Source organism: Parasteatoda tepidariorum, chromosome 11 (genome assembly GCF_982258835.1).
Source record: "Parasteatoda tepidariorum strain Cologne lab strain chromosome 11, Ptep-v5.0, whole genome shotgun sequence".
NCBI lineage: Eukaryota > Metazoa > Arthropoda > Arachnida > Araneae > Theridiidae > Parasteatoda > Parasteatoda tepidariorum.
The window spans coordinates 74,140,691-74,158,894 of NC_141765.1; the positions used below are offsets into that span (position 1 = coordinate 74,140,691).

At 27.2% G+C, this 18,204-nt stretch overlaps 1 protein-coding gene across 3 annotated transcripts in view; it reads left to right on the forward strand.

Annotated features, from left to right (window-relative positions):
- Positions 1–2,464: 2,464 nt before the first annotated feature.
- Positions 2,465–18,204, forward strand: part of LOC107436387 (paired mesoderm homeobox protein 2B-like) — a 123,921-nt gene continuing 108,181 nt past the window's right edge. For all 3 annotated transcript variants that reach the window (XM_071187687.2, XM_016048088.4, XM_071187686.2), the window contains exons 1-2: positions 2,465–2,595; positions 17,548–17,831. In XM_071187687.2, coding sequence (XP_071043788.1) covers positions 17,549–17,831 — 283 coding nt within the window. In that variant the 5' untranslated portion in view covers positions 2,465–2,595; position 17,548. The remainder of the gene's footprint in view (positions 2,596–17,547; positions 17,832–18,204) is intronic.

An 18,204-nucleotide genomic window follows, 5' to 3' on the forward strand; every position in this document is an offset into this window, starting at 1 on the left:
TAATTAATGTTTTTTTTTTAAAAAAACGTAGTTGAAAATAAATTTCAGTTGAGGTCTCTATCTTTAGTTCATTATTTTACAAAGATTTCATTATTTTATTTATTTTTTGAAATTGAAATCAATCCAATATAACTCAATTTTTGACTTGATAAGATTGACATTCTATAGCGATTGAAGATGATTATTTTAATGCAATCTTACTGCTTACCCTTGGCTATAAATTACTTTTAATTTATTAACAAATAGGATTTTTTTTAGTTTTTAGGAGAAATCTGTTATTGCATTCCCAAAATATTTCTAATAATAAAAATATATATCAACCCTCTTTTTTTAATTCATTATGATTGATAATTTACATTGAAAGAATAGGAATATGAATTGCTTTTTATAAGGAATTACAGTTTTAGTTGCACAATATTTCCAGTTAAATCTTAATATCCGTGGTCTCTTACTTCTTGCCCATAAATTATCTTTTCTTTAATTCATTAAGAATGATGTTTCAAAAGGAGGTAGAATAGGAATTTATTTATTTCTGAAGGAATTACATAAGTAGGTGCACAATATTTTCAGTTAAATCTAAATCTCTGTGGTATCCTACTTCTTGCCTATAAATTATCCTCTCAATTTTTAATCCAGTAAGAATGATATTTTGAAACGTAGAAGAATAGGAATTTAGTTTTTGAAATTTGAAGAAATTGCCTCTGTAGTTTTACAGGGCTCAAATAAATAAATAAATAAACGAAGCACCCTGAATAATTTTTGATCTACTGATCGGATTATTACGAACCAGGAGTCAATCTTAAAGGTTCGAGGGGGCAAGCTCAAATATGCTAATTAGTCAGTGCAAACAATAATTTAAGTTACGAAATCAGACCCAAAAATGTACTTTTACTAAATAAACATACTTTTTTTTCGATGGATTTGAATCCTCTATTTGTAGCAGTTATCCGCTTTCTGGGAAATATGGTCTTTATAGATTGATTAGAAGAGCAGTCTGAAGTTTGTACCCCGTAATGTTAATTTTACTTTTTATGTATTTCTCAGTATCTCGGAAACTTTTTAAGCGAATTGAAAAATACTTTGCACACAATTATAAAATTTGTTTATCTAAAGATGTTTCCACGTAAAAAATAATTTGAACAATTATTTCGTATTTCTTATTTTTTATTATATTTAATAATGGTTGGAAAATGTTTGAACTGCAAGGTATACAGTTTTTCCATAATTTTAAAGAACGTTATTCTGGATGGTAAAATACAAAATTTGAGCGAAATCGGTTCAATAGTACCTGAGAAGTGGCATTTTAAATATACGACCTTTTAAAATTAGATTCTTCAGGAACTATAGGAGTGATTTCGTTTAAATTTTGTACTCTTCCATTTAAAATTACGCTTTTTTAAATTATGTAAACAATTTTATACCTAATAATTCAAAATGTTTTCGACCATTATTAAGTAAAATCATGAAAAATAATAAGTATTAAAATTATTATTTGATCTTTAATCTTTGAATAAGCGAATTTGATATTTGTGTGCAAAAAATTTTTTCAATTCGTATAAAAAGTTCTCGAATTATAGCGAAAAGTAAAATTTACAGTAAGGGGTGCAAGTTTTGGACTGCTCTTCTGACCAAACTATAAAGACCATATTCCAAAATTACCCCCGTTATTTTGAGCATTAAAAATCCAAATCCATCATTAAAAGGTATGTACGTTTTTGTGTCTGATTTCGTAACTTATATCGTCTGCGGAATTGATTTATTTGTGGTCACCCTCTTGATTCATTGAGTCCAGTGCGTGAAAATCCGATGATTCGATCAAAAGTTATTCAGGATGTGTCGCTTATTTTTATTTATATATTTATCTACTTTTTTCTTAATTTTTTTAAAAAAGAAATTCTTACACTGAGCAATATTTCCAGTTAAATCCGATTCTCTGTGATCTCCTATTTCTTACCCATAATTTTTATTATCTATTTTTAATCCAGTAAGAATGATTTTTTAAGACGTTGAAGAAAAGGAATTTAGTTTTTGAAAGCTGAAAGAGAACTGGAGTGAAACATTATGTTTTGTATAAAAAAAAAAAAGTTTTTTCATATCCTCATCAAAACATTTCAAACATGCCAAAAAAAAAAATAAAGAAAGAAAAAAGAAAATGAAGTATAGCTTTCTTACAAATCTTCAGAACGAAACAAAATTATTCGAATATTTATAATTAACGCTGTGTAAAATTCGCTTTTAAGCGTTGATTGATTTCTGAATCCCAACAGCAGAAAATAACAAAAAAGAGGAAAAATTGCCTATGTCAATTGCTTCCTGTTCCATCTTACGCCATCTTGATAAGAAGAGTAGGATGAGCTTCTTATTGGTGAACCGTTTGTTAATACAATCTACGAGTTCTTCACTCCCATTGGTCGTTTCCAATAGAAGCTCCACCGACTTCGTTTCCATGGTAATGGGATCTCCATGGAAGGCATCAAACATTTATTCCTATGGTTGTTTTTTAGAAACATTTTCTGCAGTCAAGAATTACATTCATAGTAATGTGTACTAATAGATAGAATCATTCTTCTTTAATGGGATATTCCTAAATTAAAAGTAAGCTATTTAAATCAATTGATTTCCTGTAAAAATTTGATTCAATCTTTCTTAAGAAAGAATTTTTGTCGAAATTTCGATTATAATATTGTCTTAGAATGATCTAATAATGTCAGATATTTGTCAGTAAATAAAATTCTTATAAAGATTGACTTTTTTATAAAGTAATTATTTTTAATGAAATGGATATTCCTAAACTGAAACATTAAATAACTCGTGAAATTTTTCTTTAAATAATAAGAAAAATTTCTCATTAAGAATCTTATTAGTTTTCATTAAATAATTAAGACATTTTCAATGAATGACTCATGAAATTTTCATTAAATAGTAGAAAGACATTTTCATTAAATGGCTCATTAATGTTTCCACTAAATAACTGAAAGACATTTTTCGTCCATAAAAGAGATATTTATAAACTAAAAGTGAAAACAATTCATTTAAATGCGTTAATTTCTAACACAAATTTATTATTATAACATTATAATTTTATTTTATAGCTTTAATAAAAAAATATTTTGTATTACTCTCCAATTATAAGATTATCTTAAATGATTCATTTATGATGTGATGAGATAAGATGAAAATAGACTTTTTTATTAAATGACTCATTCAACTTTCTTTAAATAACTGAGATAATTTCATTAAAAGTGTCATTAATTTTCATAAAATAATAAAAACATTTTCATTAAATTTCCATTAAATAGTTGCGAGACGTTTTTATAAAATGTTTTATTAGTTTTTCATTAAATAGCAAACACATTTTCACTAAAAGATACATTTATTTATCATTATAAAATAAATACATTTTCATTCAATTTCCATTAAATAATTGAGAGATATTTTTATTAAATGACTTACTAGTTTTTCATCAAATAACAGAAAATTTTTTTTCAAGAAAAGATTTTTCGCTTATAAAATGGGATATTCCTAAACTGAAAGTACAACTTATTATTTAAATCATTGATTTATAATAAAGGTTTATTATTAAAAAAATAATTTCATTTGATTTTATAATTTTGGAGAAAAGTTTTTTAACATTATTTTCAGCAATTCAGTAATAAGGTTGTGATAGTTTATTATATCAAAATTGATTCATTGATGTTAGATAATAAAATTAATATAAATTCCATTCTATGACGTTCTTTATTTTCATCGAGTTCAAAAAATAATCACACCTTTGGTAATAATTTTGATAGTTCAGAAGAAGTATTCTATTTTTTATATGTATCTGAGAAAAAAGCATTTTTTGTTTACCTCCTGTGACATTTCTAGCAATTTTATCACTGTTTGTATACCTTTATAAACAATTTTTAATCCAAGTAACCTTTTGGACTGTTTTATGGAAGACAGAAATTTAACTCTTCAGAATATATTTTTCTTAATTCTTCATTCATTAACCGTAATTAGTGCCTTATGGAAGGTTTATAAACATTATGCAGTTTATAATTATTTCCTGTCATTCAAGTGTAAGGAAAATATTTTATATCTCCATGTTTTTAAATCCTGACACACATTGTGATATTAACAACAAAGAAAGAGGCTCAGACTAAATAATATTGCTAAAGTAAATATTCAACTAAACATTAAAGCAGGAAAAAGCAATAAAATAGAATATATGTGTGTTTGCAAGACAGCACTTCTTCAGGGGACACATTGCCTACAAACTGTTTATAGGCAGTGTGTCCCCTGAAGAAGTGCTGTCTTGCAAACACTCATATATTCTATTTTATTGCTTTTTCCTGCTTTAATGTTTAGTTGAATATTTAAATTAAAATAAAGCAAATTTGGTTTTAGCTGCTTTATGCTCTTTTCCATTTTGATTTAATGTTTTAATAGTTAATTTATTTCTTTGTCTCTTTTTTGCTTCTGTAAATTGGTTTCATTTTCTGGTTAGATTAATATTGCTAATGTTATTAATGATTTGGAAAGAATATAAAAACCTACTTGAACGGATTTATTTCTCCTTTTACCGATTTATTTAAGCGAAATAGCATTATATTGAAACAAAAATCTCATTTATGTTGGTTATAGAGCATAAGTGGCCAATATACTTGGAATGCTATCAGTGTTACAAAAACTTACTTTTACAAAATATTTTGGAAATTACTATTCTCTATATTTTGGAATTACTATTACTATTATTTGGAAATTACTAATTACTATTCTCGAGAAAGATTTTTGAAAGAAAAAAATTAGATAAAAAAATGTATATGCAGTTTCAGAGCAACTAATTATTTTAAATATCGCTGGTGAGATTCCAAGAAAGTGAGACTCAAAATACATTTTTAAATCTATATAATAGTTAAAAGCAGTGCAAAATTATTCTGAAAAGCTAACAACAATAGTATTAATTAACAAAATTTTTCGCTTTATTGTATGGTATTAGATTTTTTGTGGCAGTTACAATAAATTGTCCTATTTTTTATCCTATTTGTGTCAAGTGGATTTTGTTTATAAATATCCACTGTAAAAATATCCTACAATGTGAGAAAATAAAAAGTTAAATTTTATTTCTTTTATGTAATAACAAAAATTACAAAAATAAGTTAATTAAGTTTAATTAATTGAATTTTTTAAAAGTATATTTTCGCATTTACGAGTGTATTCTCTTCTAAGCTATATATTTCTTGATAAAATTCGCATTTTCTGCAATTATTTAAAGCTTCAGGAAGAAAATGGATCAAGAAAATGTTTTCACCCAAAAATCATTTAAAAATAAACAAATATTTTGATTTATATATATATATATATATATATATATATATATATATATATATATATATATATATATATATATATATATATATATATATATATATATATATATATATATATATATATATATATATATATATAACGGCCAGTTTTTAATTTTCTTGAACTATAATTATAACGCAATATATTTTTAAACATGCTTCAAAAAATGTTTTAAAAATGTCTTCTCAAACAAAAGAAACCTTAATTTATTGAATTGTAATTTTCAATGTATTATCAATCCTTAAAACTAGGTTACATGTCAGGTAATTGAATTCACAGGATAATAATTCGTAGCTGTTAATAGACTACCAAAGAATTATTTAAAAAATACTTGATGCAAAAGGATGTAATTTTTTCATTGTATTAGCATTCCATAAATGTAGGCTTCCTGTCAGGCAACTAAATTCACTGGATAATAAATCGTAGTTGTTATTCTACCAAAGAATTATTTAATGTGAAGGATTAAATTTTCTTCATTGTCTTATGAATAATTGATTGAAAATTAGATTATATTTCAGGTAATTGAATTCACTAGACTTCTAGTCTAGTTTCGAAACTGTTTGTAGTGTATTAATAAGTTGAGAGCGAACAAAATAAGCGGTATTCTTATTTTCGAAAACCAACTCTTGTACGCTGAGAATGGTTCATTCATTTAATTTTGAATTGAAAAGTTTAATGAGAAATACTGAAGTAATTTTTTATAAATGCATATGATTTCCGTAATTTGGTCAATAAATACATTAAAATTGGAAATTCTTTGTCCTTCAAATTTTGTCATTTCCCTTTTTACTGTTATTTTGCTTTAATTTCATAAAAATAACCGAAATATTAAATAAATTATGAATTATTGATTAAATATAATTGAATGAATTATTGATTGGTTTCAACTCATAGAACACCTGTAACATTTCCTCGGTCGCATTATTTTTGGTTCTGGGAGACCATAATTTCTGCGTTTTGCTACTTTAATAACATTGAAATTAACTGACAAAATGAGAAAAAAATTTTCCAATAACTTTTTTTTCTGAGAAGTTCTGAGATTTTCCATTTAAAATTCCGCTGAGGATATTATAACTAAGAAGAAAAGAATAAGAGGATAGTTGCCTAAAGCTTATCACTTTTCACATTTAAATTTTTATGTCTCAAATCACTCAATCACACAAAACACATTCGAAATATTTTAATTATAAAAAAAAGTTATTCAGCTACTTATATTATTTTTGTTATCAATAATTGTACAGTAAGTACTGAAAATTAATTGTTTTCGCAAGGTTTGCAAGCAGTACGATTTAGGAAACTGGTTTCTTAATTCGTACCACTTGCTCCCTAAATCTTAATAAACACAAAAATATTGAGTATTTATGATTAAGTAAGTAAGTAGAACATGTGTAACCTAAAACAATTGTTTAACATCATAATAAAAAATGTGATATTAAATTTTTGAACTGTTCCAAGTATTACAAGCTAATAAAATGTAAACGGAGCATGATTTTACGTGCTACAAAGTTTAAGCATGACTTTTTAAATACTGCATTTTTTGGGAACTATAACCAACTTTCTTTTCTTCTTAGGTTTTAGAAATGACAAAATTGGTTCGATTGAGGCCTTCGCCATAGAAGGCATTGCACGGAGAAAAAAATTCTGGTAAAACTACCGTATTGAATGGTAATGACATTTCTGGTTAAAAAAATCTCTATATATGTATATATATATATATATATATATTTATATATATACATATATACATATATATACACATATATTTACCAAATTTTATCATCTATTATAAAACCCGATTTTATTGTTAAGTTTGCCAAAATCATTACCAAAGGGCTTCGATAAAAATTACCGAGCTCTTTGGTGTTCCTATGGCATCGCGGCAAATTTTATCATATTCTGGTAGTTTTGACCATACTTTTATTTTTCAACGAGGTCAATCTCTCAAATCCCGTTATTGGCCTATAATTACTAGATTATAGCTTTATTTAATAGCTTTATTTCCTTGACTAACTAGATGACGCATAACTTTTCATCCCTTTTTCCATTCTGAGAATAAAGAAAATAAAGCTATTAAGGACATTTAATCATTGAACTTATTGTTTCATTTTTTTCCTATAGCGTTGTCAATTATAATAGCTTTATTATAAGCCTGACTTACGAAATGGGAAATTTGGTAGTAGGTGTGCAAGTTAGTACAGAAATTTCTTTCAGCCATTTTCGACAATTTGGTTGTGTTTAAATGGCTTGAAAATAGACCTAATCAGTAGTTGAAATTTGAATCTAAATCGTTCCGGTATGATCCGTTGGATCTAATCTTCAACTATTTTAAACAAATTGTTCTTCTAAGCCTCAAATAATAGTTAGCTAGCGGAAGAAGTAGAACGCAGCAGAACTAGTTGCTTAACAATAATATAATGTATTAAATTTCTTAAATAATATTTTTGTTTTGCTTTATCTTTAAACGGGATGCTCAAAAATAAAATTGAAAACTTGCAATACTTAACACAGTCACTTGATTTTTCCACAATTCATTTGATTTGCTGCCTTAGAGCGATTTACGCGACTTTCCCTTATCTGAATAATTTATAACAATTACTGAAATTTCACATTTTCAGAGTTCTACAACAATCTTGATAACCTAATAACACTCAGGTTATAAAAAGGTCTTTTCCAGGTCATTAATATTTTTTTTTTTTTTTTTTTTTTTTTTTTTTTTTTTTTTTGATAAAAAGAGTAAATCAAAACCAATTAGGAGTTGCAAATTAATATTTAAGCAAAATAAATAAATAAATAAAATAAATGCAAATCGTTGTCAATATCTGATGGATTATTTATGAGAATGACGGGCTTATAAACATCATATCTTGATTGATTAAAATGAAATTTTGAGAGGAGGTAAAATGTGATTATCAGAGACAATTTTTCCGGCTATCAAACATATCTCGTCTTGTTTTCCTCCCTAATCTTGTCTCTGATGTTCGTGGCGCTTTTTTACTAGATTATGTGACAAATTTCGTTCATAATGCAGTATCGGTAAATTATTTGTTTTATTAATTAGATTAAGGACTTTTTTGGTGATATTTTAAAACAAAACTCCCTTAAGCAAAAAATTTCCTTGTAAAACTCTTGAGAGCAGTTTTTAATTAATTTCCTAAAACGTGAGTACTTTAATTTTCACACGTGATCAGTTGAGATGAGAACTTTAATAAACAGAATAAAAATATGGTAGGTTTTGACCTCAAATTTTTTTATTTATTTGCATTTAAAAAATTATTGAAGTTGGAAATTTGCTTATATTCACAGAACTGACTATTTTATTCATTTCTTTTTTAAGTGAATTAATGTTTCAAATTAGGCACTTTTTTATCAACTAAATTGCGTATCAAACCAAATAAAGTTTTATCATTAACTGTTATTAGTAAAATATATTTATTTCCTTCGTTTAATTAGGCAGTGTGTAATAATTATCCTGAAGCAAATGTTTATAAACTTCATTTATTAAATTTATTGTTTGAAGCTAAAATTATTTACATTAGTGATAATTTTATTTTGAATTATTTTATTCAAAATGGAATGGCTTTAAAGGGCTTTGTTTTTATACAATCAACATTAAAATACACTCATGGACAAAAAATTAGCGCACCAAGAAGGAGTCGTCAAAATGAAACGAAATTTTACATACGTAATGACTACTTTGATATAAGTAAATGATTAGAGAATCAAAGATTATCGTTTTTCTTTAATTTCTAATCATTTACTTATATCAAAGTAGTCATTACGTATGTAAAATTTCGTTTCATTTTGACGACTCCTTCTTGGTGCGCTAATTTTTTTGTCCATGAGTGTAATTTTTAGCACCACTATCTTAGCCATTTGGATTTTAGGTAAAATTTTTAATTTGCGTGTTTTTTGTTGTTGATATTTTTGTGTACTTGAAAAAGCACACAAGATTATTCAGCAGCCTTTTAAAAAATGTAGAAAATAAAGAAGTTGCTTTATTAGATTAGGAGGAAAAGTGTTTGATGAATTTAAGAATTTCTATAGATATTTTCTCAAAACTTTATGCAATAAAATTATGAGATTTGTGGTTTTGAATCAGTAATTTAAAACTACACAGCTCTCAGTTCTTAGATTTTTTTAAAATTTAATTTTCTGACAATTTAAACTGATGAAAAATAATTTGTATAAAGCTAAAAAAAATCTTTGAATGGTAATTGCATAAAAACAAAGATACTTAATAAACATCTAAAAATAGAAAATTCTATAAAAAATCTTTTCTTCATTTTATTATAAACAACGTTAAAAATAGCAAATGGTAAAATATTTATTAAAACCAATACGTATTTTGGTGTCGCAATAGTACGTCATCATCAGAATAAATTGCCGAAATGGTAAAACAAAGATTATTAAATCCGGTAGAAGTACGTAAAAAGGTAAAAATACGTTAAATGTAAAACATGAAATAAATCTAAATATTTGATAAACATGGAACTGCAGGAAAGTCATGAACTGTATCAACATATTATCAAATGTTTGGATAATGATTTCCAAATCATAAAAAAATTAGTATTTCTTAATTTTCTTTAATTTTAATATTTTACACATTGAATATTAATATTTTAATATTTATTCTGAATATTCAGAATGTTGTACTTTTGTCGGATTTACCATCCCTGCCATTTCTACATTGTAACACCGTTTGGTGACAACGAAATGCGTAACATACATTATGACACAAATTGCTGACTCTGAAATGCGTAACGTACATAGTGACACCGATTGAAGACACCGAAATGAGTATGAAAATTTGTGATTTTAGACGCTGTTTTTAATGAAATTTAGTATATTATTTAACTTCTTTTCAAAAACTGCTGATTAGAGAATTTGTATAATTTAGTTCTCAAGTAGAGAGAACTTAAAATACTGCACGATTTGAAATTCTGATTGAATGACGGCTTTGCATCGAAGGATACTGCTGAATAGAGTAAATATCAGTTTATTTATGGGGAAAAAAAGGATTGAAAGCATATTCAAAATTTCTCCACCCCTTCGATAGTAGAGTTGAATGAGGAGAATTATATATTATTGGAATTCTTCTCAGAATTGGAGTGCATGTTGTAGAATCAAGCAAGGAAAAGTCAGATAAATTTCTGTCGAGTTCCATAGTGTACTTAAAAGTCTTTTTGTTTTGAAAGTTAATCAATTTCAAAATACCTCAAACTGATCTTGGTAGCACTCATAGTAAAAAAATGATGGCAATCGCTTATGACGTTTGCTCGATAAGAACGAGCGTTGTCATATATAAACTCAAATTATACGCACATGGCACCTCTAAACAAACGTTCGTGCTTTTCCAAAATGATGTCCCGATAAATTTGACCGGTCATGGTTCCTTATTGAAAATGTAGGTCTAGAACTCAGTATAATTCCACCCCAAATGAGAAACGGTGCCGTTCCATAATGTTGTCTTGGTGGTAACGGTTACTTGGCTTTCACCATATGAAAGTCAGACGCAAAATAGACTGCCAGCTAAACCTATACTCGTCAAAAAACATCAAACAAGTTCACTGTGACTATATCCATATTGCATGTTCTCAACTCTAGGCTAATCGTTGACGACTTGCAACGAGCATCTGACAAGCATATAGGCCAATATTTCCCAAAAGTTTGTACACGGATTGTCTTGAAACTGTGATATCCGCGGCTGTAGATAGCTTACGGGCAGATCGGATGCTGTGCTTCATCTGCTTCCTTCGGCAGTTACTTCCAAATACTTCATTCAGTGCTGTAACTCGAAGGAGTCCTGTACTACAACGTTTACTGACATTTCCATCATCTTGAAATCGTTGCCAAAGTCTAGAAATAACACTTTGAGCAATTTCAAGTTCCTCGGATAGTTCATCTGAGTGCTCCCACATTCCAGGAGACAAATAATTCCACCACGTAAAAAAGCAACAACATGCGTTCCTTCTGCCATAACTATTCGGTTATGGCTCTGAGCGGCTTACATAATGTTTGTTAACAATTTTATTTCTTTCCCAGCATTCCTTATATATTATCATTGTCATTGTGACTATAGGTGTCATCTGGCTTCTTCCTGTTATTTGCATATTAGTCTCGAAGATGAGTGTGAAAATTTTACTCTAGAGTTTAATTTCCGTTTGATTCTGAATTATCCTTAATCTATGGACATGATTGCAATTTGACTGGTCTAATACAGCCGATTATTTTTTTGATTTTTAAATCTCTGAGAAAAGTATTAAATGATTTTTAAAGTGTAATTGCTATTCGTTTCCGTTTTTTAGACCCAGTTCGAATTCGTCTTAATATTCTCTCTGCGCTACGTGTGTGTTTGATTTGCAAACTTATTTTATTTTTATAATTAGTTTATATATGAATTCCAAATTAGTGATTCTTACTTTATATTATATTGTGAAAATAAGTTTCTAATCTTATGTGCATCTAATATTACTGTAAGTATGAAGTTTAGTGTTATTGAATAACGAAATTCATTTTGGGAGTTGAGACTAAAATTTTTTACAGTGTACACTATTAAAAGTTTTCGTGTATCTGAACACCAAAAAATGGGGGCAACTACTTTAGACCTAATGGTGCTCCACTAAACTATGAACCAAGAATAGTTTCTGGTGTAGTAAAACACCAGGGCCGTTTTGACGTATAAGCGGCTGCGTAGGGCGCCGAGTAAGGGGGGCGCCGGACAGGGCCTGATTACCGAAAAGGCGCAGGAAGCAAGTGCTTCCCCTGTAAAATTCTAGGGACGGGGGCCCAAATGACTGAAATTAAGGCCCCAATTTCTTTCTTTTTTTAAATCTTTTTTCTGTATCATGTTTGCTCAATTTAACTTTACTCTGTTTTTTATTGTTGAACTAAACACACAAGACTTTTAAACATCTATTAGTACAAAGAATATTTTTGTTTCATGTTGGAAAATTATTTGGTATGATTTTTACAGTAACAATAATTTATGCTGAATTAGAACTTTGTGATGTTTTGCTGCTAGTAAACAAATTGGCGTAAAAAAAGAGACTAATCTTGCAAAGAACCTTTCGTATAACAACAAGTAATTTTATAATTTAATTTAGTGAAATACTTAAATTTTGTTAACATATGTGCTAGCTACTCCCTCATGTTTTTGTTACTATAAAAAACGCAAAGAAGGGTCCAACAACCAACATGATTGCATAAGATCTCTGTATTCCTTTCTAAGGTTCTAATAGTTTTCACATGGTTCTTGTCTCTTTAAAATGTATTGTTTATGGGCGAAAAATAACAAAAGTTTCTTTTGCTCAAGTTAGGGGGGCCCCAAAATCCTATTATGCTTCCCCTATTTTCAGAGGTTAATCGGGCTCTGGCGCCGGAGTCAAGTAAGGCTAGATATATAATAATAATAAATTTAAAAGAGAAAATATAAATAAAACTTTTTACGGTTTGTTTTCCGAAAAGTTTTTTGCTTGCTTGTTGAAAAATAAAAGCTAAAATGAACTTATTTTACTAAAATAAAGTGTTGAAATATATCTAACAAAATAACTGCGAAGCAATGCAACATTCCTTGCCTTAACACTTTTTGCTAGGGCTCATGCCCTGATAATTCCCGATCTGCTGATTCAGAGATGACGGCCACTCATAGAGGTCTTCTGAGTTTCCTTTAATGTTTCTTTAAGGGGGTGACTTGAGTATAGTAACACTCTAAAAAAACTTTGTTATGTGAGGGTAAGCGTTTTTTCTGTAAAGAAAAATGGGAAGCTGCAATTATTGGTGCAACATTGGACATTGGTCTATTAAAAAAAAACACTTAATACAAAATTTCTAATGAAAACAAAGAAGCGACAGGTCTGATTTGTCAGAAAAATTAACAATTGCTGTGCTGCAGGAAGGGTATAATAGACACTCCTTGAATTTTAAGCTGCGTAGTGTTTTGAAAGAAAGCATCCATCTAAAATTTTTATCAATTTTTCAAATTGTAAAAATATATCTGTAATTTTAGATACAAATTACTTTCTTCTTCTTTCTAAAAGTAAATACACAATTTATTACTTTCCTTCAGTTAAATGATAGTTTTATAAATTTTCACTTTTTAAAATGTAGTATTAATTTAAAAGTTTCATAATTATATTATTTTCTTTTATTTTATCAGTATAGGATTTGTTAACAATGCTTTATTTCAGTTAAAAAAGATTTCAAAAACATAAAATAGTTTTCCTTTTAATTAGCATGAAATAATATTTGATTAGTATTCATATTTTAATTAATTATTGAATTATTTCTTTATTCTTCATTCTATTACGTTTTCTTTTATTTTCGCGTAATTTAAAATATTTTCAATTTTAATTAAAATCATTAGTTAATTATTCTGTAATTTTGTAATTTTATCCGCGAGACTTTTTAAAGCAGACCTTAAAAAATAATATAAATTGCCAATTAAATATAAAAATAATTTAAATAATAATAAAAGTAATAATAAAATATAAAAATAATATAGAATATATTGATTTAATGTTGATTTCTCAGATGTCATAATTCTATATTTTTGTGACTTAATTTTCCTTGTTTATAATTTTTTCAATATTAAACTTATAATTATGTTAAATTTGAATAAAATTAAAAACTATAATATTGTTTGTTACCTCACCTATCTATAAATTATAATCTTAAATATATGATTCTTTTTTTAAAAAGAAGTTCTAAATATTGTTTCTTATTTTTTTATTTTTCCCATTTTAAAATTTAGAGATTACACTTATATTTTAGTTAATTTATTTTCACTTTCTTATTACTTACCTATAAATAGTAATAATTTTAAAATTTCTTAAATATTTTCAAATTAAAAATTATTACTGCATTTTAATAATATTACTGCATTTAGCTTTTTTTTCTAATAACCTATAAAAATTCTAAAATTTTTTAAAGACACCAAGACATTTTCCCCATAATTTTTATGTTTAAGTCATAGTGATTCATTCAGTTTTAGTGATCAATCCTTTTTAGTAATTTTATCAGATGAACTAGAAATTAACTTGCTTTTGTTACATTAAATTGCATAATATATTTTAACTACTTTATTTTTATCAATGATGTAAATGATGATGTTATCAGAATGATGAGGTAATCAATGATGTAAATGATGAGGGTATCAGAAATCTTTCGCTATCTAGTCTACAAAATTTAAATGACGGATTGCTTAAAATCATTTGTGTTTATAAGAAAAATATCAGTAACAGGCATTTTGGAAATGTTATAGAGCTCAGAATGTATGGAAATTTGATGGTGTAAAGTCGGGCAATTATGATGGGTGACTGAAGTGTTCTTACCCTTATTTATTAAATTTTGCACGATTATTCTAGATCTCGCTTTGCGAAATAATCCATGAAAAAACATACATTTGAGCAATTTTTTGCAGTATTTCGTACTTGTTTTGTATTTTGATATGTTAAAATATGAAACAAAACAAAATGTTACAACTATTTATTCAATTTTTTATCATTATCAAATAAAATAACTTCTAAATATAAAAAAACAAGATTTATAATTGTATGCAAACAATACTTTCTTTTCATTTGAGAATACTAGGCATAAATGATAAGTAGATAGAAATGTAAATATAATATTGATATCTAATATTTTGATTGCTTTTCTGAAATTGCTTAGGATAAGATATTTTTTTCGCGCTATCGAATTTAAATAAAAGTACATTATATAAGTAGTTTGCACAGCATTTTTACATAAAAAAATAAGTAAATGATAAAATTTGAAGACTTTGGCCTATTTTCAAAATTATGAATAAATTTTATTTTACCCCGTACATATATTTTATTATTGTCCTTAATGGAGGGAGGGGCGCGAAAAATAGTTTTGTTTACACTTAAAAATTGGCACGGACCGTCTTTGTGAAACACTTAAGTTCCCCCCAACATGTTTGTTATTCAGAAACACTAAAATTTATAATAATAGTAAGATATGATACTCGCTAGCGTCAATTAAATTATTTTTACGCTACAATTCAAAGTAAGAATCTTAAATTTAGGATGTGAATATATATAATATTTCTTAAAATAAAAATAGTTTGTTAATCAAACATACGCGTTACAAAGAGACCATTAATATGAATTTAAACTAGGCTTAGTAAAGTCAGAGAGGATAGAAAATAAATATTATAAAATTAATTAATACAGTTCTCGGTTGTTTAAAAATTAAAATATAATTATTCTTCTTCACAATTAAAACGACGCATGCATATTTTAACTGCGAAATATTTAAATACAAATTTTATAAAGGTGAAGAAAGAAAAAAAAGAAGAAAAAAAAAACAATTCACGCCAATTCTTACTCGATGTAAATAAACTACTGTCGATATCCAATATCAGTCAACGTTGATGTTTTCGGAAGCAAAAATAATTAAATGTTTCCGATTCTGATGTAAGCTTTCTCTTTTATTGGAGTTTTGATTTAACTATACCTTTTAAAGTATGTATAAACGCAATCCCTTCGATTACGAGTTGTCCTGAGTTTTTTATTGTCTTCTATGCTTCAGTATATCTACAGAAATAAAAGTTCCCCTTTAAAATATGTAAGTATGATTTTAATTGTGTAATAAGGATAATTATATTTTAACTTTTAAATCTCTCAGAACAGTATTAAGTGATTTTATAATGTATAATTTCAATCTGTACTGTTAAGCTTAATTCGAATTTCTTATAATATTTTTTCTGATTTACGAAGTAAATTTAATTGAAGAATCGGCGCGGGTATACATCTCTTTCCTCGCTCTTTATTGTATCGCAAAAAAACCTTTACTGACTTTATCATATGTTACTGTTATTATAAATTTTATTTTTAGTGAAAAACAAAAATGGTTCTCTTAACACCAAGTAATATAAAAAAACATTCTTGGAGTTACTATCCTTGGTGTAGTGGAAAAAAACCCCAATGTGCTTTTGGTACAACTTCATTTCGTTGTCATCTTCACGAGGATACCAGTTAAAGCGATCTATTTGAAACATCTGTTGAGGACATCGGAAGTTACGTTTTGTTTTCGAATAGACATTGATTAAAATCTTCATCACACTTCCGGAAACAATAATGTTAACTGTTATATGCACTAAATATTAAACTTTACTAATAACGTTTTTCCTTAAATTTTCGGATTACCTTATTTTTGATTTTTGGACTATTCTGTATTTCACGTATCATTGCAAAAATATTTCATAAAAGCTTTTATTTTATGGATGGACTACATAAATAATGGTTTCGTATGCTAGAACATACATGAATACTATTCTATAAAAAAAATCTTTTACACAACGATTCTGCACTTAGTATAGTATTCTGTCATTTATTATCACTTCCTATTTAAACTTTTCTAAACATCTATTTAAAAAACAGTTTCCATCTGTTTTTCAAATAGTTGTTTATGTTTTTTAAAAACTTTTGCAATATTATGCTTGCTAAACAGACTGTCCTACTACTTGTCCTATATTTGAACCTAAGAAGGACACGTTATTCTAAACTATTTTTTTTCAATATTTGATTCTTTTTCTTTCTAAACATAACAAGAAAGACTTTCTTTGCGCATAAACATTATAAAGTACGCAAAAGATCTTAATAAACCTTCAGGCAAGAACATATATTGATTTAAAAAATTAAAACATGTTTAGTTTTTTAAATATCTTCTTGAATATTAATTATATATTTCAATGTAAGTATATTTGTTTTTACAAAATTTAAATCAAGTTGGGTGGGAAGAAATTAATACATAAAAATTAACACGTATTAGATAAGAAATTAATTCATATTTACCTTTAACGATATAAGAATTTACACACATTTGAAAAGAAATTAGTTAATGCTTCATTTTATTTAAATATAGTATTATAATAACTTAAGGCCTCTTAAACATTAAATATCATAAATTAATTAATTCTTAATTGTTATTGTTTTTATAAAATTTAAATGGAAGGAAGAAATTAATAATTTTATTTTCAAATATTATGTCTTTACAATATCTAAATGGAGTTCCCCCATGCAGAAAGATTGTAATAACATTAATGGAGGGTGCACGGACCATTAGAGGCGCGACCACCACACGTGTCGGGTAAGAGGGCTGACATTTTCCCTGATTTGAAAAGGAAGAATGTAATTCGATTATCTATTGTATGACAAGTTTTTGTTCATTTCACAGAATGTCAGGATATCCCCGAACAGAAGAGGGTTTACACGCTGCTATGGAATATTCTTATCTTAATCAAGCCACCTTTGAGACTATGGATTTACAACCAACTTGCCAATTGCCCTATGGGGATCCTTGTGCAGCTCAACAAGCCTATAGGTATTCACCCATGGCCAGATCATTTTCGGCACCCCCATCAGGACCGTCCTGTGGCATGATGTCATCCAGACCCCGTCTTCATTCCGACCATCCATCATCTATGACACCTCATCATGGTCCGTTTACGGGATTACCAGGTATTCTTTTTCAAAAAGTGTTTCTTTCAAAAAAATCATTTACACACACGGGGCCTGGCTACGGATCTTTTCATATGCAATTTAAAGGGTAAAACAACTAAGATGGAAAAATATTATTCCAAATTCACATACAATACTTTTGTTTCAAAAAGCACTTTGAGTTTCGCCACTAAGAGTTTTCTAGACTAAACCCACAGTTGTCGCAATTACCATAAAATAAAGTGGTTACTAAAAGTGTATAATATTCAAATTAATAGGTAATTTATGATGAGGAAAGGGTTACTGATTTTTACTTTATCATAGAAATAACTTTTCTGACTCTTATGTGTATCTAATCTTACCGTAAGTATAAATTTTACTGAATTTGAAAAAT